The sequence below is a fragment of the Epinephelus lanceolatus genome, chromosome 1 (assembly GCF_041903045.1).
Source record: "Epinephelus lanceolatus isolate andai-2023 chromosome 1, ASM4190304v1, whole genome shotgun sequence".
NCBI classification, from domain to species: domain Eukaryota; kingdom Metazoa; phylum Chordata; class Actinopteri; order Perciformes; family Serranidae; genus Epinephelus; species Epinephelus lanceolatus.
The window spans coordinates 46,081,536-46,107,191 of NC_135734.1; the positions used below are offsets into that span (position 1 = coordinate 46,081,536).

At 43.1% G+C, this 25,656-nt stretch overlaps 1 protein-coding gene across 1 annotated transcript in view; it reads left to right on the forward strand.

Moving 5' to 3' along the window:
• The window catches only part of rims4 (regulating synaptic membrane exocytosis 4), an 80,990-nt gene extending 58,386 nt beyond the window's left edge, over window positions 1-22,604 (forward strand). The window contains exons 4-6 of the mRNA XM_033625583.2: window positions 5,914-6,015; window positions 9,541-9,680; window positions 20,050-22,604. Of these exons, the coding sequence (XP_033481474.1) occupies window positions 5,914-6,015; window positions 9,541-9,680; window positions 20,050-20,268 (461 nt within the window). The 3' untranslated portion in view covers window positions 20,269-22,604. The remainder of the gene's footprint in view (window positions 1-5,913; window positions 6,016-9,540; window positions 9,681-20,049) is intronic.
• Window positions 22,605-25,656: the final 3,052 nt, after the last annotated feature.

The window sequence follows — 25,656 nt, forward strand, 5'->3', positions numbered from 1 at the left end:
GGGTTTACAGTATTCAGTACTTTGCCAAACACTTACTATGCCATGCCATGTGGCTAATTGCAATCAGGGGCAAATCAGGGGCAAACTGCACTCAGCTGCCAAACTTTGTGGGCGTGTTTGCGCTGGTATATCATTAGCGCAATATCCTTCGTGAATAAGACGTTAAGACGGAGCAAACTGCGGGTGCAAGTGAAGTGCAATTCAAGGTGCTATCAGCGGCCGCAGTTCATTCTTTGTGAATTCGGCCCTGAGTCCCATTTTATCGTCGAAAATTGTTGCACATCTAAAACTAAATACGACCTCACAGTGTGTCAGTCATGTCTGTACACCGTTCCATTCAATTAAATTCCTTCTATTGTCATTGTAAATGAACCCCGCACCCGTAAAAAACAGACTCAGTGCGCAAGGGCCTTAACCTGTGTAACAGCAGCAACAGAAAGTTTTCTGACAGCAGTGCTGGATCAGACAGTCCCTGCGATGCTGGGCACTCAGCCTTGTACTGGCGTAAGTTGAGTTGCTACAGGGCACTAAAGTGGAGGTCCATCTCCACTGGGCTGCGGCTGCAAAATGTCATGTAATGTGCTAACCTTAGCTAGCGCTGCACACTGTTAGCGTTGTAACGTAGCTGAAGAGAAACAAGGTACTCAGGAGCACACATGACATCACATCCAGAGGATTTTCCCAGAAATTTCCAGCCGATTCCTTTACAGAGAAGTTGTTGCACAGGCTGCCTGTAGGCTGAAGTCAGGGAAGGTTTCAGTTTTTAAGTTATGTTACAACTTGTTCACCCATTGGCAATAAAAAACGATTAATATGTGTAAAAAGTTACATAAGTAGCTTTAATCTGTTCATCTTTACTTTCTTATCTTCAAGTTGAGACTGAAAATTATTCATACTTGAGGGTCACAGCAATCACCCCTATTTTGTAAAAAGCCCCTGAAACTCTCTCCATAAAAAATGGGTCTAAAAACTGAAAAGAAAAAACTTATTTCCTCATAAAACTGAACCAAGTGACTGCTGAAAACATTTCACATTGGCAAAAAAAAGTGCCTCATGAATCAGAGCTGTGTTCTCCTGCAGGTTTTTTTTCCCATCGTCCTCTGCACTTATCCAGGCTGTATATATTGGATATATTGTATGCAGCCTGTCCTCCGCAGCAGTGATCTACTGTAAGTGGGTCAGTTTCCTCGCTGGCAGCCAGACAGTGTCCTTGGCCCGACAACAGTGACACTGACTGGACCAGCTCCACTCCAAACCTGCTGTCCAGTCCAACATTATATAATGTCAGAGAACTCAGAATAAATAACTTGGCCGTCATCTGTGTTGTGTCACTTTCAAAGGAATGCATTTGTGATTTTGGGGATATGTAGCTGAAAACACTTCTCCAGTGTGACTTCCAGAGAGTGAAAAGTTCCACTTTCTTTACCTGCTGCCTGCTCACTTTGTGGTTTGGTGACGATAATGAGTTTATCAGAGCTGATTTGCTAAAAACACTGGTCTGCTGCAGCTAGAAGCAAGTTTGAATCATGTGGTAAAGAAGCCATAAAACAAAAACAGTGAGCTAAAACAGGCTAAAAAGCTAACAGCTATTCAATTCTAAGATCGTAATATGTAGCTTAGATTAAGGAGGCTGACGGTGAGAAACACAATACTTGTGCAGCAGACCCTACACCATAGCCTAAATTATGTCAGCCTACACATGTGGCTTACACCGTTGCGAGCATTTAAACCTGTATGTCTGTGTCACTCTGCAGTTACACCTCCAAAACACTAGTTGGCGGCAGGGTTTCAGACAATTTCAAACACAAGTACACAAATCAGCATCACTTTAACTCGCAGCATTCACAGACAAACACTTGTCTTTATCTGGACACATTTTCCCCGCAAATACAACATGCTAACGTTATTACCGCCAGCCTATGGCATTTTTCATTGTATAAATTAGCCTAGGCGCTAGCGGACTTCTCCTCTACTCATATGAAGCCAGGGACAAAAGCAATATTTAACAAAGGTAATGTTACATAATTCAACTCTATTACAACTCACAAGGTTCACTGACAAAACAACTGTCTTACACTAAACACATTTTCCAAACAAATACAACATGCTAACATTATTAGCGCCAGCCTATGGCATTTTTCATTGTATAAATTAGCCTAGTGACTAGCAGGGATTTCCTCTGCTCATATGAAGCCAGGATAAATCACACACAAGACTTAAAATGCTATTTTTGTGGAGGCTTTATTGTCTTCACAATTTATTGTTTCTTATCTGTGAAATTAAAGTAAATAAAAGCTTTGTTTCCACTGAGGGAAATGGTTTCAGCTTACAGAAATAGACAGGAGGTCTGTGTCGCCACAACGTGTAGTTACGTTTCTGGGGAGGTGCACGTCAGGCTACAGCGTAGGCTCTACATCAATGCAGAGCCTACGCCGCAGTTGAAAAACAAAGAAACCTACTCTTTACTATTCTTCTATGCACTTTTAAAAAGTCTCTACAGTCTGTGAAAAACAATTTACAAGACCTGACTTGTGTTAAATGCACTGATGAGTCCAAACATCGTCACACTTTATATAAACGGTAAAGAGTTTAGTTCAGAACACGAGTCAGAGCTCTTCATAGCAAGTTGTCCTGGATGCACCGTGAGTAAGCGGGCAAGGTGTGCACTTGCTGCTTCTTTTGTCACCAGAGCAGAGAGGCATGCTCCCTCTGTCGCCTCTCTAAGTGCAGATGTAGGATGTACTGTCTGTTTGAACAAAAATGTACAGCAAACAAGCCAGCAAGAGGCAGAAAACCGTGCACTCGTTCTTTGTATCCAACCATGTAAGTTGGGTTACGCAGTTCTTGATAACAGTTAGCTGACATTAAAAGATGACCTCTTTTCCTTGTCATCAGGTGTTTTTGGTTATTTGGTTTGGTTCCTTAGCTGCGATGGAGGGGCGCCGTTGAATAGGAGAGAATATTTCAATAAATCATTCAAAAAAATTGGATTACTCCACAACAATCTGTCCCCACACTTCTACCATCTGTTTATGAGGAGGTGCGCGTTCACGACATACAGTCATGAGCATAACTGACACCCCTAAAGTTACCACATTGGCCTACCTGTTCTGCTCCATGTATGCGCAAGTTTCACACCACAGAGCTTCATGTCCGGCTGTTGGGAATCGGCTGATAAAAAGATAACAAGTTTAGAGATATTAGACGTCTGAATATTATAGCCCACAGCAGGTGATATTTCTCTGTCAGGTCCAACAGAGGTTGATACCGGACTGTGACCTGCATGAAGACCCTGAGGCAGCTTTTTCCTATTTACTACTCAGCTGTGTGAGCGGCACTGCCGAAATATGCCAATAAAAATCATGACATCTAAAAATAAACCTCTCGATAGATTTGCAAGTCATGATGGTGGTAAGACAGTGAACAGAATATTAACTTAGCGCTGAGTTTGTCTTTGTTGTGCATTTTATTTTTGCTAAGATCACTGTAATATTTAAACTCCAAATTCACTCAGAATAAGGCATTATGATGATGAAGTAAAACAGGTGTTTGATGTCACAAATACTGATCATTTCAAGATACAGTCACCACAGCAGGCTCAATAAACACTTCTGTCAGACAAATACAAACAGTTATAACTCCCCCATGAAGCGTTATCATAATCCACAGATCCATATTATCCAGACTGAATCTCATTTCAGCTTAGTTTTCCTCTCTCACACTGCTAATAGTCCAGACGATCTAAATCCAGCGAAATATTTAGTCCAAGCACGTTATTACATCCATAGATATCCACAAAGTGCCATTGCATTGTTTCAAACATTCATATTACTCCACATATGATCCATAATTTCTCCTGTTCTACATGTAAACAAACATCTCATGTATCTTAAAATGGAGGCGAGCTCCTGGCCTTTCCATTGACACCTCAGCTGAGCCAATAGGAGCTTCCATTGCTATTGCTTTGGCCTTGATAGCCAAGCAGAGCCTGAGCTGAAGGGACACATTTCCTGTAGTTGAGAGGTATTTAAAGAGCCAGCGATTGGCCCACCTCACCTGAGACTTATGGGTCTTGTAGTCAATGACACTCTGAAGCTCCACAGCAGTTTTTAACCCCTTAGTGTCATCACAGACTGTTATAAATGTACAGAAATGATAAACAAACAGCTCCTATGCTGTCTTAAAAATTCTTTCTCATTAATTTAGAATTTTCTACAAGTGTTTTTAAATACAGTAAGCTCCCAAATAGACTTTTCTGTCTGTGTTGATTAGTTTTTCACTCACTTTTTACCCTCTTTTTTGAAAAGCACCTTGAAAAAACCTTAGAAAAACGTGTAAAATGTTTTGTATGTATTTTTTGTGATATTGTTATCTACTTTGAATTTGGGCCACGTGAGGCTTCATGATATGGTCACCTGCGCTTCGCCAACTGGGTGTGGCCAGGCGGATTTTGCAAGTTTGGCACACCGCGTGCCTGGTGCAGCTACTCCTCTTTCCCACCTCCGTCCCTCCTACCTGCGCAAGTCGGAAAGAGGGAGGAGAGAAGGCGTGGAGTGGGTTTTACACACATCACACCAATCAAATGAGCCCCTCTCCTCGCCCTTAAATGCGCTGCGCGAAGGTGTAATGAGAGTTTACTCAATTCGCCATGGCAGAAGAGAGCAGCAGCATCAGACGGCCAAACTTCTCCCAGGAGGAAACTGATGTTTTGGTCCGGGAAGTCCAAGCTCGCAGTGTCCGAATATACGGAACTGCGAGCAGACCTCCACGGGCTGATGATGCAAAGGTAGCCTGGGAGGAGGTCACCACAATTGTAAATCAATGATGCGTTTCTCTCGTGCGCGCACGTGCTCTCTCTTTCTCTCTCGCAGTCTCACTCTGTTTCTTTTCTTTTGACTTTTCTAAGATGACAGATGCTGAATATATACTCCCTATCTGATGCTGTGGCTGTTTGTGGTTGGCTGAGAGGGATGTGAACTCATTAGTTTGCAGCTGTGTTAATCAAATCAGGTTGGGTTTCCATTACGCGTGCCAAACGTGCCAAACGGTGCCAATCCCCTTTGATCTGACATCAGATGTGACGGGACAGTCGATATAGAGACACATTTATGTGCTGATTGCAGATAGTTGCATTGAATAGTGGTTTTTGGGTATTTATTGCATCGTTAATGTGCCTGATATTCTGGAAACCTGCCTGTGAGGTTTTGGTGACGTGTGCGCACTGTCCGCCGGTCAGCCAAACTTCCACTACACCAGCTGCGCTCCGCCTGCGCTGACAGTAGACCTGGTTTCAGCTGGCGAGCTTTTAGCGCACCTTCGGCGAAGCCTTTTGGCACAAAACTGTCACTGTGCCAAGCTGGAACTGTCGACACCTCCCCCTGCTGTGCCGCCACACCCATCTCAGCGCACCTCGGTCTGCCAAACTACCAAACTGAGCACGCCTCGGGTTACACTGCTCGAAACTAGCTCTGCGCGGGGTTCGCCACCCTGCGCCGCGCCAGGAAACTAGAGCCCATTGTGTTTTACAGCTAATAAATTCCTGTTCTAGTCATCTGCAGAATCTTTTTCCAAGAAAATACTCAGGCAAGCATAAAAAAAACCCTTTATTTCAGTGTGTTGAACTTATGTAACTCAGTGACAGAAGCACTTATAGTGACTCTTAACAACTAAATGTGTTATTACCTTATTGGGTCACAATGCAACCCGATGTAAACCATGAAGTTTGTTAGAAATACATCTTTGTTTCCATGTTCTGTCCTCCCTGTGCATTCATGTTAAGTGATGCAAACTTTTTTGCTTCCTCACAAAATTCAATCATCATAGAAAAGCCAGAATTTTGAATAAGTTCATCGAGGATACACACATTCTCTCCATCCTCATTGTTAAAGGTCACCTGTGTTTTCATCCATCCAGGTGACGTAGAGATCGGTCTGATGGAGAGGAACGGGGGTCTGGAGGTGGAGGTCGTCCAGGCAAGAGGACTCACCATGAAACCAGGCTCAAAGGGACCTCCAGGTACGTTTTAATCTGGAACTTTTTCCATTAAAAGAATAGCAAAAGACTGCAGTGTCTTTAAACACTGAGGCAAATAACATCCGCTCCACACAAACAGAACAGCCTGCGGCGATATATATCCTCCAAAAACACAGTTGTGGTCCTTGAAGATATGAAAGATGCATGAGTGAAGAGGAGGAAATGGTGTTTTCAGTGTTCAGGGAGTTAACACACAGAGCAGAGGAAGGTGATCCGCTAAATAAGTAACATCTACATCTGCTAATGCTGTAGTGAAACATGCCGCATATTTGCTGCTCTTTAGCATCTGTGTGGTATGAAAACACACCTGCATGGCGTTTGGTGTGTTTTAAAAACGCTCTTTAATCAATCAGATACCAATCAGAAAATGGTTTACCAGCTTTAATACCATCAGATGGGAAACAGATCAGCAGAGACAGAATACTCTGTGTCACAGAGCTCTGGGCGTTGCAAGAATTTAAGAAGCAATGGGGTCATGAGTCCAGAAAAGGATCAGCACTCAGTGAATAGCCTCCTAAGCCCTATGATAAGCTATTATGGCAAGGCTTAACTATACAGACCAGTGAGCAGTGATAACTAGCATGTCTTTGGGGTTATCAGGTGGGAACCTCCTTTCACCAGTGTTTCGTCTAGTTGGTCCCACGACACCTCCAGGAGGCTAGACAGTGATCTCTGGCGTCCCAGAGACACTCCCCTAATGCCAGGTCTCACTGCTCCCCGCACCAACCCAACAACCTCCTTTACCTTACTTACACATGGCTTTCTCAGCCCAAACAGCACTGCCACCTTCAACAAACCCAGGCTCTGCTTATGCGAGCTCCAGGTAGTGACAGTGCCAATACTGCCTTTCCTAGCACATTCACCATACCCTATTTCACACGCTACATATCATAACTCCAATATAAGCTGAAGTTAAAGGAGATAGAGAAGATAAACTCACAGGATCAGCAAACACACTCACCTTGCAGCATGGTCTCAAACAAAAGGGATTCATATAGGCCACTCCCACACTTAAATAACCTTCCTCTTCCTGGATTTAAAAATCCAACCAACTGCAGTCATATTGTTCAGTGTTTCCACTTTAATAGTATGTTGGTATTTCGGACACAGCCTTTGTGTTTGTAATAGAAGTCAAACGTAAACTCCTCCACAGGTCGGTTGTAGAGGTGAGGCGTTGAACCTCTCACAGTCCCAGAAACACTGCTGACATTAGTGTCCTCCATGTTCCCTACAGCCCCTGTCACAGGTGCAGTAGGTATTCAGTAACTCATTTTCTGTACTTGAAAACTACAGCTCACTCTAAGGATTTTCAGCTTCATGCACCATTACACCTGAAATACATCAAACTGTGCTCAGAGATCTGTTAACATCAGTTGGCTGGCCAGCAATAAACCACCGGAGCACTAAATTGATCAAGCGAACAATCAGCTAGTTAATGAATCAGATAAGTTAATCTTTTTCTGTTGTATCAGTGATTACGTCGGTCACATGAAACAGAAACAGGCCTGGCACGACGTCAACACGACTCTGCTGTTGCTTAATTTCGCAGCAAGTTGTATTGTGTAACAACAAACTATTAACTCTGATTGTAGTCCCCCTCTGTGGTTGCATAATATTAAACCAGCCATTGATCCTAATTGCGTAAGAACAAAACAGCGTCAGCGAAAAAGGAAAAACAAAAAAAAACATATGAGAGAGAGATGAAAGAGGAGAGGATGATAAACAGAGCAAAGCACAAACAAGAGTCAGAAGAGAGAAACACGAGGAGAGAGAATGAATGAAAAACATAACAGACAGAGAGGTGGAAGGAACTCCATATATGGTAAAAAGACAAAGGACCTTGATCCATATTTTGGTGTGCCAGGGTCTAATCTTTAATCTTGTCATCTAACATACAGGACAAAAAGCTTTGGAGTGTGTGTGTGTCCGTGTGTGTGTCTGTGTGTGTGTCTGTGTGTGTGTCAGTCAGTCAGAGTCAGACGTCTAGCCTCTAATATTGTTTTGACTTGTGTTACTCAGCAACAAAGTCTCATTTCAGGGCATAGAATCCTAACCGATAACCTACAAGACTGCTGTTCAGTCTGAAAATGAAAATAAAAAAAACAATTCTTCTCATTCTCGAAAATACTCTCTCCATGCTGCAGATCTGGCGCTGACAGCAATTCTTTACATTTGTTTCCGAGCATGTGAGTGGAGCAGAACTCAAAAATTGACGCTTTGTGATGCCCTTCAGCATCTGATATCAACACCAAAGGCACTCTTTGGCGTCTGCATGAGACGCACTGGCCTTTAAACAACATTTACTTATTTTAGAGAAAATTTATTTATTGTGTTAGTCTGACTAAAACCGGACTTTTAAAACACATGTAAACATGTTGACTAAAATTGTACTAATGATGCATTCCAGGCAAGTTTCTGAGCCCATAAGTCACCACTTCAAGTCACAACTTACGACTCCATAGCGTTCCAGGCAAGACACTCCAAAATGTCAAAGCAACATGGCGGACCGTGCAGGGTTTATGTTTGTTTCCAATCAATTCTGTCACCAAAGGTGCTGGTTACTTGCTCATTTAAGTGAAACGGAGGAGGAGAAACAGTGCATAAGGTCACAGATGCTATTATAGTTTTTATTTTACGTTATCTGTGTGTTTGGTAACATATTTTGTTTTGATTTATTCTTGCACTGGAAACTAGCTGTTAGTGCGGCTGCCAATAATGCGTTAACATTAGGGTTATTTTTTGTCTATTTCTTACCATGTATCACCTGCATCAACACTGCATCCATAGGGCTGCCATTGTAGTTTTGAGGAGTAAGGTAATTGGTTTTGAGGGCTGTGTGACGTCAGAAAGCATAACTGGGAGTACATCAATCTGGTACGAATTCACGGGTGCTAAGTTACGGGTTTGACTGCCGTTCCAGTGCACTTTCACAGGTAGAAGGTTGTAAAAACATGGGTTACAGGTTGCCTGGAACACGCCATAAGTCAAATTTCTCAAAGTCGAACTAACACCCAGATAATGCGATTGGGGGTCAAATTCCTCCTGCATGTATATAGTCAGTCGGACCCAAACTGGCCAAAGTGCTCTTTGCATGCTCTACAGTGTCCGCCCCAGGCTTTGACCCTGAAGTCGAAAGCATTAAATGTGTTTGTACAGAGCTGTAAAGTCGTCCACCATGGTACCAGTTTGCTGCTAGCTACCCATAGCTAACTTGTGTGTTGATTGATTGGTCTGTGATGTAATAGGTCAACTGGGAAAGGTCCAGTACTAACAAGCTGAAAGGGGGCATATCTACACCTATTGTAGCAGAGCCAGACATACTTCAGTAAGTCCACCTCCTGCGCTTGTGTACTGGGACAAAGACAGTAGTCCAATTAAATGGCTCAAGGACAGAGTCACAGGGAGTTAAAAGAGGTCACTCTCTTAAAACTCCATTTTGAAAATAGAGAACTCTGAAGGGGTTAACACTGAGCTGAGGTTTACCTTTTCTGTCTGCTGTCGTTTCAGCCGCCTACATCAAAGTTTACCTCCTGGAGAACGGCATCTGTGTGGCCAAGAAGAAGACCAAGTCAGTGAGGAAGTCTCTGGATCCTCTCTACAACCAGGTCCTGGTCTTCTCTGAAAGCCCACAGGGGAAAGTGGTGCAGGTGAGATACACCATAATGTCCCACTGACTCACAACCAACAGGTCGACAAAGCCATCCATAGATAGTTAATGCATAGCTCCAATCACATATCAGTCGCACCATTAAGGGGAAGAATTTCATCATGATCGTGCGGGTTGATGAATGTAAGTCAGAAATCGCTCCCAGCCATCTTTTCGTGACTATCAGGAAAAGTTGCGTAGGTGTGGAGGACACACAGCAGAAGAAGAGCTTGACATTTACAGTGAGAATCTGACCCGAGGGAGGGGGGCCGTTTGAGCTGATTTTGTTCTTGCAGTTGTTTGAGCTTCAGCTGCTCTCAGGATCAAAAATGTCACAGAAGACAGACTGAGAGAGACTGATCATTACAGCTGATTCAGAGCTCTCTCACCTTGATCCGTCTTCACACTTTGTATTCTTTGTCTTTCCTTCATCTTCCACCCTTATTCCCCTTTCTCTTTTCTATTCTGTTTTTCTCACTGCTTCTCTATCTCAACTCAATCGTCAGAATAAACGTTGGCATTGTACATTTCTGCAAACTACAGATACGTTACATTTGTACGATATTATGTAGCAGACAAACAAGCCATCTTTTCACATTGGCATGATACTGGCCAATTGCCGATACTGTTTAACAGTGCCCGGCAGTGTCAGGGGAAAACGCGGCAGGACAACAATGTAAGTAGAGTGGGTGGAAGGGGGTGGTGGATGGAACCAACAACCACAGACTTTTACTCAAGAGACCTGTTCTTTTTTCCTAAACCCAACCACATGTGCGTGTGTTGGCCAAACGTAACCATGTGCATTTGTTGTTGAAGGTAAAAAAACGTCGATTTGCGGTGTTGTACCAACGTGGTACCCTGGAAATCCAGAGTTCTCGCGAGAGCACAATTTGAATTTGGTCAGCAAGTCACTCTGGCAATCAGTAATGATCCTCATTACCTATGCCCATGAAACCGAGCTGCACCAATCACATCGGTGTATATGATATAGGCGGGCCAGAGGCAAGCTAAACAGATGATGACAGCGCTGCGACGGCAAAGTCCGGAATCAGTCAGTAAACATTGCAAGATGGCTACGGATGAACACCAGTTGTTTGAAACGGCTTTGGCCGCTACAATGAACGAGTTAGACTTGGCTTTTTCTCTAAAAGAGGAACAGAAGACGGCGCTCGAATCTTTCCTTTGCAAGAAGGACGTTTTTGCTGTTTTGCCAACCAGATACGACAAGAGTCTAATCTACCAGTTAGCTCCGCTGGTAGCGCTCTGGATACGTCACCCCGTGTATTGTTCTGATTGGTCGTAGTGTTATCCAATTGCGTGCAGTGATATTTACAAATGCATGCCTGGTGCCGCCCCTCGAGTTGGGCCATTCTCATTACTCATGGCCAGACCCTAAATCTTTCTAGATTTGGGTCTGGATTTCTAGGCTACCAATGTGGTGCAAACTGTACATTTCCTGTATTTTGAAAACGGACAATTCATGTTACAGGCAAAACCTGACACACTGTCCCTGAACATCAACAGCCGACACACCCAGGGTACCTTGATTAAAGATTAAAGATTGAAGTTCCACTGATTGTCACACACCTGAGTGTATGAAATTTGTTCTCCGCATTTGACCCATCCCCTGAAGGAGCGGTGAGCAGCAGCGGTGCCGCGCTCGGGAATCATGTGGTAATCTAACCCCTCAATTCCAACCCCTGATGCTGAGTGCCAAGCAGAGAGGCAGTGGGTCCCAGTTTTATAGTCTTTGGTATGACCCGGCCAGGAATCGAACCCAGTCTCAGGGCAGACACTCTACCACTAGTCCACTGAGCACGTCATATGTCGATGTGGAAAGTCCATGACCAAACCTTGATATGTGACGAGGTTGGAGTGAGAATGTGTTGGTGGTTAGTTTTAGGGACAAAACCAATGGGTTAAGGGTGGGAAAATATGTTGTCTTTGTTTAAAATACCCAGTTTTGGTGGAACGATCACGGCAGGAAACACAGCGATGTCTTGGTAAAAAAAACACCCGCTCTTCGTGGCACCATCTCCGTTGGAAACACAGCAACAGGTCACCAAAAAACAACCAGTTTTGTTGTTTATTGGTCTCAAACAGCAGCCTGAAGGGGTCTGCAGCTTGGCAGGCGTCTTGCCTCTGTGTCACACCGTCTACCATCCCCACTGCAGGTGACAAAGTCAGCTCATGTACGACGTCATTTTATGAAACTTTCCTCCTTTTTTACTCAATATCGTCTTAATTTTTGTCTGTCTTTACCTGCCTTCAAACCTTAAACCCAGTTGCCAGAAAAAATGTATGTTGAGAATTTACGTTTCAGCATCGCTGTGTTGACAGTCTGGTTAGGTCTAGGCAAAGAAATGACTTGGTGATGGTTCGGAAAACATCATGTTCTGCCTTAAAACGCCAGCGTTTGGTAGCTCAAAAGCTTCCACGCAAGAGGAGCCACAAACACCAGTGGACTCGCCTTGATATGCCATCCACCTTCCTTTACAACCCATATATACTTCCCATATCCATACATCCCACACTACATCACTTTAGGAACATTTATATGATACAGATGAAATGTGTAAATGTAACATATTGGGCTTCTTGTCTCCCTCCATCATTTTCTACTTTCTCTTTTTCCTCCATTCTTCATGTTATTCCATCGTCTCTTTATTTATTGTCTTTCCTTATATGTTGTTATCTTTGTTTCTTTCTGTGATGGTTAAATGAATCATAACACCAACATGCACACATGTATGTTATCAGCTGTATCATGTATGTCAGGTCTGCCGCCCTCGCCGATCATCAGGTGGAAGCTGTGCTGTGTTTTCAGTGCAGAGGCCTGCAGCTCTGCCTCAGGCTGCTCCGCTGCTCCTGTCGCCGTGTAATTAGCCACTAAACGCCTCCCTCTTAATTATCTGCTGTCTGTGCCGCTGTCCTCCGAGTTTCATCAAACTCATTCACACTGGATAATGAAAATCGCTGAAATCAGCAGCGCTTTTCAATTTGTCACTTCCTGATTTAGCAAAGCAGAGCGCTGCCTGAGAGCGCCGAAAACTCATTCAGAGCTCGATTCAGTCTTTGCAAAGCATGTCATGTGAGAGAAACATCTTGTTCATACACAGCACGTGATTTCATACACCTTTATTTAAATGTCAAACATCTTTTTTAAAGAGTATAGATTTACTGTGGATGTGAAAGATTTAGGCTGCAGGCTCAACTTTGATCTTCATACAGTTAATGTTCAATCACTATTTCTCCTCTGCAAATTGCACTTTAGATAACAGCTGTAGACACAAAAATTAAAACATTTAATCACACTATATTTAAATATTATAAAAGGTTGAGTCATTTTTCAAGCAAATATGTCAAACATTTGCTGATTTCAGACTCTAAACATGATAATTTGCTTTTTCTTTTTTTGTTTATGTTGGTACATAAAGAGTCTTTGGCTTTTAGACTCTTAGTTGGACTAAAGGAGCAATTTGAAGACGTTACTTTAGACCCTGGGAAATTGTGACGAGCATTAATCACTTTTTTTCCTTTCTGTTTTTTTAAGTGTAGGAGCCAATTGATTAATCACTTTATTGTTAAAATAAACTAACCACTGCACCACTGTTAAATAATAGTTTCAGCCTCATGAAACAACAATTGCGTCACCACTGGTTCTTTGATGTCATTTTAGTGTGTCTGGGACTTAATGCTGATTTATTGATCCACGTCATTTATTGCGCCTTCATTAGTCCAGGTGACGCTAGTTCGTAACATCCAGGGAATAAGGTGCGTTTGTCTGGTGTGAAGACGACAAAAGTAATGAGTAAGGAGAGCATTTAAATCAAAGATGAAGGCCCTTTCCAATATCACAGAGGCCCCGAGGGAAAGGTGTGTGTGTGTGTGTATGTGTGTGTGGGGTAAACAGAGGTCAGGTCAGTGAGGTTGCAGGTTTGAACCCCAGTGTGCTCAGTGACGCTCCCTGAGGCAGCTCTGCTGCTGTCACTTTATAATGAGCAGCTAAACGCCTCCTTTCTAATTATCGGCTATCCGTCTTCCTCCGCTCTGCACTCGCTGGCACCATCCCCCGTTCATCTCAATCTCTGTCTTATCTCATCCTCTCTGACGACGGGCATGTAATCTTTTGTTTTCTTTTGTTTTCCAGTGTGTGTTTGGTTTGTGTTTTCTGGAGTTAGTGCAAACTAAATGTCGGCTTATCCTGATTTCTAGATGCTGAAGATCTCTATCAGGCTGCTGTTTAAACATCTACTGTCTGCTTTATTCATATAGGTAATGACCATCGCTGCATAGTTAAGAACATAATGAAGATTAGAGTGTAAACAATCAATGTCGTCCAACAATAGAAAAAATAATAACAGCTGATTACTTTTGGAATTTAACTGAAAGAAGTTGCAGAATCAGGGTTTATTGTATTTATTTATTTTTTTTAAATCTTTCCCGTTACCCTCATTTTTTATTTTTCTGTCTCTTATAAGCAGGATGAATTTCTGGTGTCAGAGTTGTGAGTGTCTCAGATAGAGACAAGCAGAGCATTTAAAGTACTCTCACTATCTGATACTTCAGGGCTCCATCACACCAGCATTTAAAAGAGCAGAAAACAGACTGAAATCAAAACAATTAAATTGAATAGAATTGCTCCTCGAGGTGAGATAAATCTGTGCAGTGTTTTGTGTATAGTTTAGGGTTGCCCACTGAAAGTCGGAGATTGGAATCATCAGTCAGAGACACCTCAGTTGATTGAGTCAGTGTGCTGTGCAGGGTGTTTCTGGGGATGTTTTGGTTCCTGTATTTTGCTGCAGAGTGAGTACTTCACCAAAGTCTTTGGTACTGACAGCTGCGGACAGGATGCAGCGGCACAGAGGGGGAGAAGCTTTCCACCGTAAGACTCTGAGATAACATTATCTTCTCTCTTCTGCTCACAAGTGGTCAATTTACAGCTCACAGCAACTAAACACAACACCGTCTGTGGCTTTTGTTTGATATTTATGTCGCAAAACGTTGCACATTTCCGTTAACATAGTTGGCTTCTTTACTATATTTCTGGAATGCTGTTGTCACACTGAACGTCTTGTTGAGCCCGGTTCAAACTTAAAAAACTATGTGAAAATAAAACCCTGAATCGTCAAATATTTGTTTTGAAGAGACCCATCTGATTCGGCCAACATAATTCGGGTACAGCCCTAGTATGGCTCACAGCCCAATCGCCAGAAGAACATTTAGGCATTGTACGTTCCTGCAAACCACAGAAAAGTAACATTTGTTCCTTTCATATATCAGTGCTTCTAAAATGACGTAGTATATGAGCTGACTCTGTCAGCAAGAGGTGGAAGGGATGGTGGATGGTGTGACACCTAGGCGAGACAACTGCTGAGCTACAGACCACTGTTCAAGACCAACAAACAACAAAACAGGTTGTTTTTTAGCAACCCCTCACTGTTTTCAGTGGCTTATTAGACACCAGATGTGGGTGTTATAGAGCAACCTGTTGCTGTGTTTCTACCAGAGACAGTGCCCTGGAAAGCGGTTGTGTTTTACTGAGACATTGCTGCTTTTCCAGTCGAGATTGTGCCACTAAAATCTGGTATTTTAGGCCAAATTATGACCTTTGTGACCATAACCAAGTGGTTGTTGTGCCTAAACCTAATAACACATTATTCACAGCGTTGTTGAAACTTAACGTTTCAACATATCCTCTGCATAATAATGTACATATGTCCTTGGTTTTCAGAAACTTATGCCAACATTTATTCTAGCATTTCGGTTGCAGTTCAACTTTGGTGAACTAAGACGCCTGAATTTCTGTCATTGACCAACTTTCATTCACCTTCATTGCCAGCCTTAAACCAAACAACTTTTAAGATATTTCACTGTCACAAGCAATTTCCACATACATAGGTATGTGTGTGCTTTTGTGTTGTAAGGTGGTCATAAACCTCAGTCCCAACTGTCTTAAAGGTAAATTTCGGTTTATTTCAACCTGTCTCCTATCGTCCTAAATTTGTTTCAAGTGACTAGTGACATAAAAATAATAGTTAGCATGTTAGCCGTTAGCCTAGATACAGCTGGGGCGCATAGTCACGTCAGACCTGTTAAAACGTAAGTGAACGGGCAACCTTCAAGTGCAAAGTTAGTCCACTAAACAAGCTTTTTTCTCCACAAAGACCGCCTCATATCGTTAGGATAAATGTCAGAGAACATATAGAAAATGACATGTAAACGTGTTGTCTTACCTTACCGGTGTGCTGCCATGTTTGTTTACCATTTAGCTCTGCTTTCCAAAGCGCAGCTGAAATATATCTCGCGAGAACAAGCAGCGATCTCATACCGTGCCTGAAATCTCACAAGCTCTAGATAAAGCCCAGCTGGATACTAACATTACTCCAGATGGAGGTGTCTCGTCCTCGGTCACATCCAGACCTTGAAAATAAGGCTGCAACCGGTCCCATTCCTTGCAACAGAGGCATTCCTCTTCTGTGGGCACTGGGGCACAGCATTCACAGGTACACCACCAATCTCCAGAGCTACGCAGCCTTGCAGCAGCCATTCCTCCTCTCTCGTCCTCTACCTGTTGCACCTCTCTCTCTCTCTCCTCCTCCGTTCTTCAATTTCACGAAGCTCTTCATCAGTGTATTCTGGCTCAAATAAATAAGGGCGGCCATCAAACTCTGCAAAATCAAATTCCTCCTCCACAAAGTCGAAGTCTGGCAAAAAGTCAGCCATTATTCTATAAATCTTTCATAAAATAAATGAATGAACTTTTCAGGCTACTGTCCGGTTCTGCCTTCCAGCTGTTGCTGCTTGTTCTTGCGAGATTTCGTCCGCGCTTTGGAAAGCAGAGCTAAATGGTAAACAAACATGGCACCACACCAGTAAGGTAAGACAACACGTTTGCATGTTGTTTTCTATATGTTCTCTGACATTTATCCTAACGATATGAGGCGGTCTTTGTGGAAAAAAAGCTTGTTTAGTGGACTAACTTTGCACTTGAAGGTTGCCCGTTCACTTACATTTTAACAGGTCTGACATTACTATGTGCCCTGGCTGTATCTAGGCTAACGGCTAACATGCTAACTATTATTTTTATGTCACTAGTCACTTGAAACAAATTTAGGACGATAGGAGACAGGTTGAAATAAACTGAAATTTCCCTTTAAGTCAGTCTTTTTCTCATCTTGACGTTCCAATAAAATCAAACATATCTAATGTAATTGTTAGTTTTTAGTCTTGACTCAGGTAAAACAAATACAAATACTGAAGTTCAGCGATGTGAACATTGTCAACAACCAATAGCTGCGCTCTCTCCAGCACCAAACAGGAAGCAGCTAACCAGTTAGAGAGTAAACATGGAAGGGTCTCCGGAGAAGCACAAGAACGTGAACCGGTCTTGGTTTTCTTGTTCTATGGAAAAGGAGGAGAAACTGGCGGAGTTGTGGAGTGAACTAGAGTCATAGTGTTTAATTGGACATGTATCTGATCCACCAACCAGCTCTTACTTTAGTGAGATTTTTCAATTTTCTCACAGGTTCGCCTCTCATTCCCACAGTCCCTGCCCACTAAAATAGTGCAGCTAACCAATAGAGGCTATTGACACAAATACTGTCAGCATATGACACTTTCCATCTTGTGTTTCTAGGGTTGTCTGTTTTTAAAGACACGTGAGGAATTGTTAACATGTCACATTTCTTAAAGGAAGTTTGGCGTAATATTTGATGAGAAATAATCTCAAAAGCAATCTAGTCGTAGTCGTGCAAATAGTGACCCTGCAAGATCCCCAGTCTTTTAGTGTTGAATAAAAACTCTCATTGTCTTTAGATGTGAGAGGGTGTCGACTTTAGTTTTTTAAAAGTCTTCTCACAGTCTTCTGGTGTTTGGTAGACATAAGGTGCCAAACAACATAAAGCAGCTCCACACTGAAAAGTACACTAAAGTACTTTTGACCATGTTGTGTATTTTGCAGAAATGTCAAAATGAATTTCGCTGCCCCACTTTCTGGAGCTCTTACTTTTCCCTTCAATTCAAGTTCATCCATCCATCGTCTGTATCCACTTATCCTCACTTCAGTGCAACATGCTGGGTTTTGTTTTGTTAAATCCCTTTTTGTCTTTCCATCAGCACCTGCACCATGTGTGTGTGTGTGTGTGTCTGTGTCTGTGTTTCTGTGTGTGTTTCACTTTCTAGAAAGTAGACCAGAGGAGGATCTAGGACACTGTATTTTTCATCTCCCATACTAAACACTCAGCCAGCTTCTCTCCTTCTCCCACTGTGTCTCTCATGTAGTCGTGGTGTTTGAGGTCAGGACCTTGTTTGGAGAGCCGATCGCTGGCAGACAGAAAGAGATATAGATTCTCCTTCTGTAAAGATGGAGGGAATAGATTGAAGCAGATTTGGCCTCAGAGTCTCCGTGGAAATCTCCCTCTCAAACGCACACACAAAACAAATTGGTATGCTGGTATGCTCTGACACACAAGACCGCCACACGAGTGGACACGCACAGACGGGTATTGATTATTTTGTCCGCCGCTTGACAAGATGTGGGGTCGTTTGAGATGAGCATTGATGTTATCAGGATGTCAAGAGACAGAGGACACCTAACATACAAACACACGCAGTTGTCCAAGCACAGACCACCATCGTCTCCCCCTCACACACGCCATCCCTCTTCATTTCCTTTAATTGAAACCTCAGCGTGCTCCGTGCTGCTGTAACACAGAAACTGTCAAGATCCAGTTTTGCCTCAGAACAGATTTCCAGACCATCTGGATTAATGCTAATTAACCCCGCCCTCTTAACCTTATCACTCCGTCAATTAATCTTCCTGGTCCTTCGTTACCCCCCCAGGGTGCTTTATGTGCACAATTCAAGGGCCTCTGGAGATATGTTTAGGCTCTAAATCCCTTGAAATAAATTGAATTATCTTCAGTGGGCTGGAAACACTTAGAAGATACACCTGAAGACAGAACTCTGCTGATTGATATCTATTCAAGATAAAGTAACCGTGAGTCAGAACGTGTTCAGCAGGCTGCCCGACACCCTGTTGCGCGCCAGGTGTGGACCATAGGTCGCAAGCTGAGTATCACTGTCCTAAAACAACACAGTGAACACAGTAAACATTTTACATGCTAAACATCAACATGCTAGCATATCATTAAAAGCATGTTGGCACACTGATGTGAGCGTTTAGCCTCACAGAGTCACTGCCAGGGCTGTAGACTTGTTCTATAATATCCACCTGCAGCTTGATTAGTCTTTTCTCGGTTATGATTAAAAAGCTCAAAATAATTGGTTGGAGATTATAGATGCATTGAAATTTTTAATATTGAAGATTCCTCCAGCTCTTCCCTTTCTGTCCTTAGCCCCTCCCACCAGACGACCACGGGCACACGCATGCGCTTTATACAACAACCTAGTGTTGTCCCTCCACCTCACTCCCCACTAAAGTGGACGGCCTCCACGGGAGCTCAGGAGACTGACCGTCGGTCGGCAGCTGTAGCAGCTTGAATTCGACCAGCGCAACAGCAGTGTGGGGTCTAACCCCGCAGGGAGTCAGGGCTGTCCTGTCCCCTGGAGCTGGATTTGAGTTCCTCTAGCTGCTGCCTGGGGGTCAGTCTCTGGAGCTGCTGCCCACTCTCCTCCCGGTGAAGTGGTCTGTAGCGGTGGGGACTGAGGTGGAGCGCACACTGTGATTCATGGCTCTAGCTAACGTTAGCTACATAGACGTGAACTTGAAGCCCCAGCTGTGCGCCTTTGGCTCTGGTTAGCAGAAGGCTAAATGATGAGCAACATTTTCTCCCCATCTCTTTTTAAGAAATCCATCTTCCTTTTCTGGAGTTGCTTTGCAGTGTAGGTGTTGTTGTAAATGCAGGAATAGCAACTTTCTCTGCAGGATTCTCCGTCACTGAATCAGACTTTTACCATCTGAAGGGACGTGCACATCTCAGTTTGTAGAACAGCCAATAGGAACATCATGTCTCTGAACTGACCTGTGATTGGCCAAAGTCTCCCATCAGTCTAGTCTAGTTTTCTCTCAGTCCACTCGAATTACAGTATGCTCAAATATTTTTATGGGATTTTTGCCCAATACGCCCAAATAAAACTGCCTACCCCAGCTTTCACCAAAACCATGATCGTTCCCTAATCTTAACCATTGTGAAGCTGAGTGTGGGTCTGGACCCCCAGGTTGGGAACCAGTGCTGTAAACTTTGTGTAAGAGCTATGAATTTCGACACCTCTGTTTTCTTGATGGTTTTGGATTAAAGCTGAAAGAAAGCATTTTTTATTATCTGAAATAACTCGATGCAAAAATGTTTTGGAAATTCAGTATGAATTTTTCTTTCTGATTTATATCTCGTCATCCTCCTCTGTAGGTGATCGTTTGGGGCAACTACGGACGGATGGACCGCAAATGCTTCATGGGCGTAGCTCGAATCCTATTGGAGGAGCTGGACCTCAGCACAATGGTGATTGGCTGGTACAAGCTCTTCCCTACCTCCTCCATGGTGGACCCAACGATGGCGCCGCTCATCCGCCACTCCTCCCAGATGTCCCTGGAGAGCACCATCGGGCCCTGCTGTGAGCGATCCTAAGACTCAAGACAAATCTAAAGTTTTGTTGTTGCGACTCCATTTCTGTCTCAACCAAATCCTAAGACACATTTTTATACATCCTGTAGTCCTGCGCCCGGGTCAGCCAGGCCGCACTGCTCCTGGAGCAGGTAGGTGTTAAGTATCTTGCTCAAGGGCACTTTGACAGGTCCAACCACACTTGGGACTGAACCACTCCACTGATTGGGAAATGACTTCACTAACTTGTAGGTCATTTTGGCACTCATTGGAAATGTACTGTAATTCTTTTGATATTGTATCAGACTGTTTCCTGAGACTCACGGGAAGCACATTTCTTTTGTTGTTGCAACCGAGCGCCCCTCAGACTCACAGGAAAACGTTGAGATCTCTTTGATGAGAAAACAAAAACCTACTTAATGAGGATACTTCAAAGGAGGGCTCGGTTGCTGACATTGATCACATCCTATTGGGACCACGATACACTGCGGGCTCAGCTTCGCTTCAGCTACGCGCCTTCACAGCCTACATTCTCATTCCCAGGACTGCTTGTTGTCTTTCTGCGTCCTCATTAAGGGGCCGGATGGCTCCTGAGTGTTATCTGTCCATCCACGAGTCCGGAGAGAAAGCGAGACGGCCCTCAGACTGTTTGAGACACCAGCCTCCAATTTTGCAGGAGCATGGGGACAGCAGATTGTTGGTGATTGAATTGGGCTTTTTAAAAAGAATTACATATATAGCTTTATAGCTATATAACTTATTTGTTGTATCCAACCAAGTCGTATCTTGGTTTCGAACACTGACTTTGTTTTTGTTATTTTTCTGTCACACATTGGGCCCTTCAATGTTCAGTTAATTTGGTACTATGTGTATGTGAGTGGAGGCATGAATGAAAGTCCTTTTCATCCTGTGGAAGGTTTGAGATCTCTACTTGATCTTAGGGATCCAGAGTCATGCTGGGTTTTTATCCTACCAGTTCCTTAGGACTGCGGTCAATTACATTTACTTGCAGTGCTGCAGGTATCGTGGGTGGGTTAAAGGGGAACCTGGACCCTATTTCCCATGTTTTTTGTGTGTAAGTTATTTGCAAGAACAACGTTTTTTTAAATTGGTGTAGTATTGAGTAAAAGTGCAGTGCTGTCTCTCAATACTGGACAATATTTTGCTCCCATGATCCACTTTGACACAAATACAATGGAAAATAGGATCCAGGTTGAAAAATACTGGAGTTTCCCTTTAATATAGTTTGAAATAAAAACAGGCAGGTTCTGAGTTCCCAAAGATCATGTACGTCCCAAGAGCCTGTAAATTTTCCATTACAAGTAATCCCCACATCGGCTGATTTCACTGGTTAGTTTGTCACAGAAGGCGCTTATCAGAAAAATCAGCTGGTGTTGTGTTTGGTAGGAATGGAAACATGCAGCCTTGTGGGTTTTTAGAAAAAGTGATCTACGACCCTGTTTTACCTGGTTGTTTCTTGAATCCGTAGCAAATCAATTGCATCCAAAATAGAGATTAAATTCACCCAAGGTGCATCATCATGATCAGTTTTAAATCTGATTGCCTGAAACACCTCAGGAGGTACTTCTGTTCTGCCAGATGGGGAAAAAGTGTAAAAAGTATTTGTTGTGTGTCAACCAGAATTCTTTCTGGTGCATGCATGGCCAATGAAGATGCAACCCAAAGTGGGAACAATGGCAGACACAGAAATCTGGTGTCACAGCCAAACTAAATTGGATTTCATGCATGTAATTTATTGTTTTAGATCATAGAGCATAGATGCACGTGATGAAATGCAACATGGTTAAACCTCCTTAGGATACGATCTCAGTGCAACTGCCAAGAAACAGCCAGGTGTGAATGGGGTCAATAATGTTGAAGGTGTTTTGTCCTCATTTGGCTTAATGCTGTTCAGTGTTGTTCTAAATTTGAACATTCACCTGGTAGTGCAGGCCGACCCAGTCGCTAGAACAGATGTTGGCATTGAACGTTTCTCAAAACGACGGATGTGTTAAATTTATATGTTATTATGTAGCGGATACATTGAAAGTTTCTTTATATTTCAACAACGCTGTGTGGTTTGATTTAGGCACAGAAACCACTTGCTTATGGTTTGGTTTGAAATAACTGGTACTGGTGGTACAATTTCGACTAGAAACGCAGCAACGCCTTGGTAAAAAAACAACCACATTTCAGGGCACTACGCCGGCAGGAAATGCAGCGAAATCTTAGTAAAAAAGAGTGACTTTTTGTGGCAATATCTCAGCAGGAAACACAGCATGTTTCGGTAAAAAACAACCAATTTTCGTGGCACTATGCCGGCAGGAAGTGCACCAAAGCCTTTGTAAAAAAAAAAAAGACCAGCATTTTGTGGCACTATCAAGGCAGGAAATGCAGATTTTTTTTGGTTAAAAACAACCTTTTTTTCAGGGCACTATGCCGGCAGGAAACACAGCGGCAGGTCAATGAAAAACACCCATGTTCAATGGCTACAAGCCAACGAACATGTAGTGAGGACTCGCCAAAAAACAACTGGTTTTGTTGATTCTTGGTCTCAAACAGTGGTCTGCAGCTTGGCAAGTGTCTTGCCTATGTGTCCTGGCATCCACCATCTCTACTTCCTGAGGACGAAGACAGCTCATACACTACATCACTTGAGAAACGTTGATACGATACGTGTGAAATGTACGTACAAATGTTACGAATCCGTGGATTGCAGAAACGTACAATGCCAACATCCTCTGCAGGCGACTGGGCCGTGCCGGCCACATCAAGTGCAGGGGGAGATATCATACCTGTGCTGTAGCACTGGCACATGATGCTAACATGAAAAACATGGAGGACAGTAGCCCGGCTGACAGTGTCGGGTTAAAACACTCGCTGTATATCCCAGTTTAATTGTAGTTCGGAATGCTCTTCAGCAAATAGTCTAGAAGTAGATTTTTAAGACTCCTCCTCTCTTTTTTTAAACGCTCTGGCGAACAGTTGTCTAATAACAGTTTCTACTGTGCCAATTTCTACCAGCAAGTGTCTTCTCCTTCCTCTTCTTCAATTACCTTGCAGCATGTGCTATTGTGGAGGGAGGAACAGAAACAACCACTCACAACATCTGACAGCGGCATTCAGGCTGTGCAGAGAAGCGTCCCCTTTATTCTAAATTACAGCCCTAATCCACAGACGGCCGAGGCACCTGGTGATTAGCCATGCTACGACTCAGTGTGGAGAGAGGAAGAGAGGGAGGAAAGGGAAAGAGAGAGGAAGGAAGCATGAAATGTACTTTGCATCATCCAAACAAAGGATCTGTCTGGACTGACGTCAGGTTTCACAGATTTAAAAAAAGAAAAAGAAAAAAAAAGGACACAAAAATAGGATGAATTTAAAGGGAACACAATGTGCACACTGTAGAGACATTTATAGTTTATTAAATAACAAAAGTATTTCATTTGGGCACTTTATGATTCTTTTTTACGTGTAAATATTATGGTTGTTAGTGTCTTTTGGAGTGAGCCAAAGTTAATCTATAATAACTTAGTTGATTAATGTTAAAAGGGAGCGAAGGGATATCCTTGCTAGTTACCGTAAGATTGTAGCATTAGCTGGTAGCATCCGCATGACTGATTAAAACTTCTAATTAATTAGCAGAATACTTGATAAGACTAAGCATGAGCTATACGCTACACAGAGAGCAGAGAAATGAAATACAGTATGTCGGGTTGAGACCCAACATTAAATGAGGAAAACATACATATGTAGCAGTTTAATTCAGATTCAAAGTTTACTGAATTTCATTCTGGGCTTTTTCCTTTCACTGAAAAAAAAAACTTAGATCCATAATAAGAGACAAAAAAAACAATTTGTTTTTTAACTTTCAAGCAAGATTTCAGAACAAATTTCTCTTATACTAATCAACTAATATTTTGATTAAACCACACGATTTGGAGTAATTTTACTCTAAAGAAAAAAAAAAACTTTGCAAAAGTGGCCTCTGTTTTTGCCAGTAGCAGTGTTGCAGGGATATTACTACTGTATTTATTTCCAAACAAATCAGCTACATTCTGTAAAGCAATAATCAAAAAACATCCAGTCATTGCAGTTTTTTAGTTGCACAGTGAAATCTGTGGAAAATGGTGATCTTAGCCGGTGATTTTCACTGCACTCAGATTTATCAAGTTTGACGGGACATGTCCTGTGGCGTTTGTGTTCAGGACTTTTGAAACATATGTTGCTGCTCAAGTCGTACAGTGCTGCAGGGATGATGTTTTTTTGTAGGCCAAACTGGAAGTTAGCGTTGCCCCTGGTTCCCTCGTCAAAAAGCCAATGGGAATTTTTCATTGGCATTTGGATTGTTGCAGAAAATAAGCTCTGTGGCACACAAACGTTTATGATACATTTTTTGTTAAGCAAGATAGTCTCTCCAAATGGACGCCACATTTGTGATCTTTGAGGCGTAAAGTAAAAAACTAATGTTAGACTATAAAAGAACTACACAAAGGTCGGATGACTTCATCGTCACCACTGGTCACATTGGCTGTAAAGGCTGTGTTTAGTGGGATGATGTTTAAAGATATACTATGCATCCATCCATCCATCCGTTTTCATTTGCTTATCCAGCCTGGGTCATGGGGGCAGCAGGCTGAGCAAAGTCCTCCAGACGTCCGACTCCCTGGCAACACTTTCCAGCTCCTCATTGGGGATCCTGAGGTGTTCCCAGGCCAGACAAGACATACCATCCCTCCAGTGTGTTCTGGGTCTACCCGGGGGCCTCCCACCAGTTGGACCTGCCCAGAACACCTCTAACAGGAGGATCCTGATCAGATGCCCGAATGACCTCAACTGACCCCTTTCGACACAAAAGAGCAGCGGCTCTACTCCGAGCTCTCTCACGATATCCGAGCTCCTTCCCCTATCTCTAAGGCTGAGACACCCCACAGAGGAAACTCATTCGGCCGCTTGTATCCGTGATCTCATTCTTTCAGTCACTACCCAGAGCTCATGACCATAGGTGAGGGTTGGGACGTAGATGGACCAGTTAATTTAAAGCTTTGCCTTCTGGCTAAGACTTTTCACCACGACAGTCTGGCGCAGCGCCTGCATCACTGCAGATGCTGCTCCAAACTGCTGATCCATCTCACGCTTTATTCTAGCCCCACTCTTGAACAAGAACCTGAGATACTTGAACTCCCCCACTCGGGGCAGCAACTCTCTCCTAACCCAGGGGAATAAATCTGCCGTTTTCCAGTGGAGAACAATTATATTAAGGCCTGAAGTTAGACATAATTAAGGGCGAATCGCTTTGATTGACAGGCTATCTGCAGATAGTGTCCTCGGCTTCTCGGTCAGATCAAGCCTTGTCTAAATGGCGGCAGCCAAAATGCCAAGGCTTCAAAATTGAAGTCCCCAAATTAACAGTTG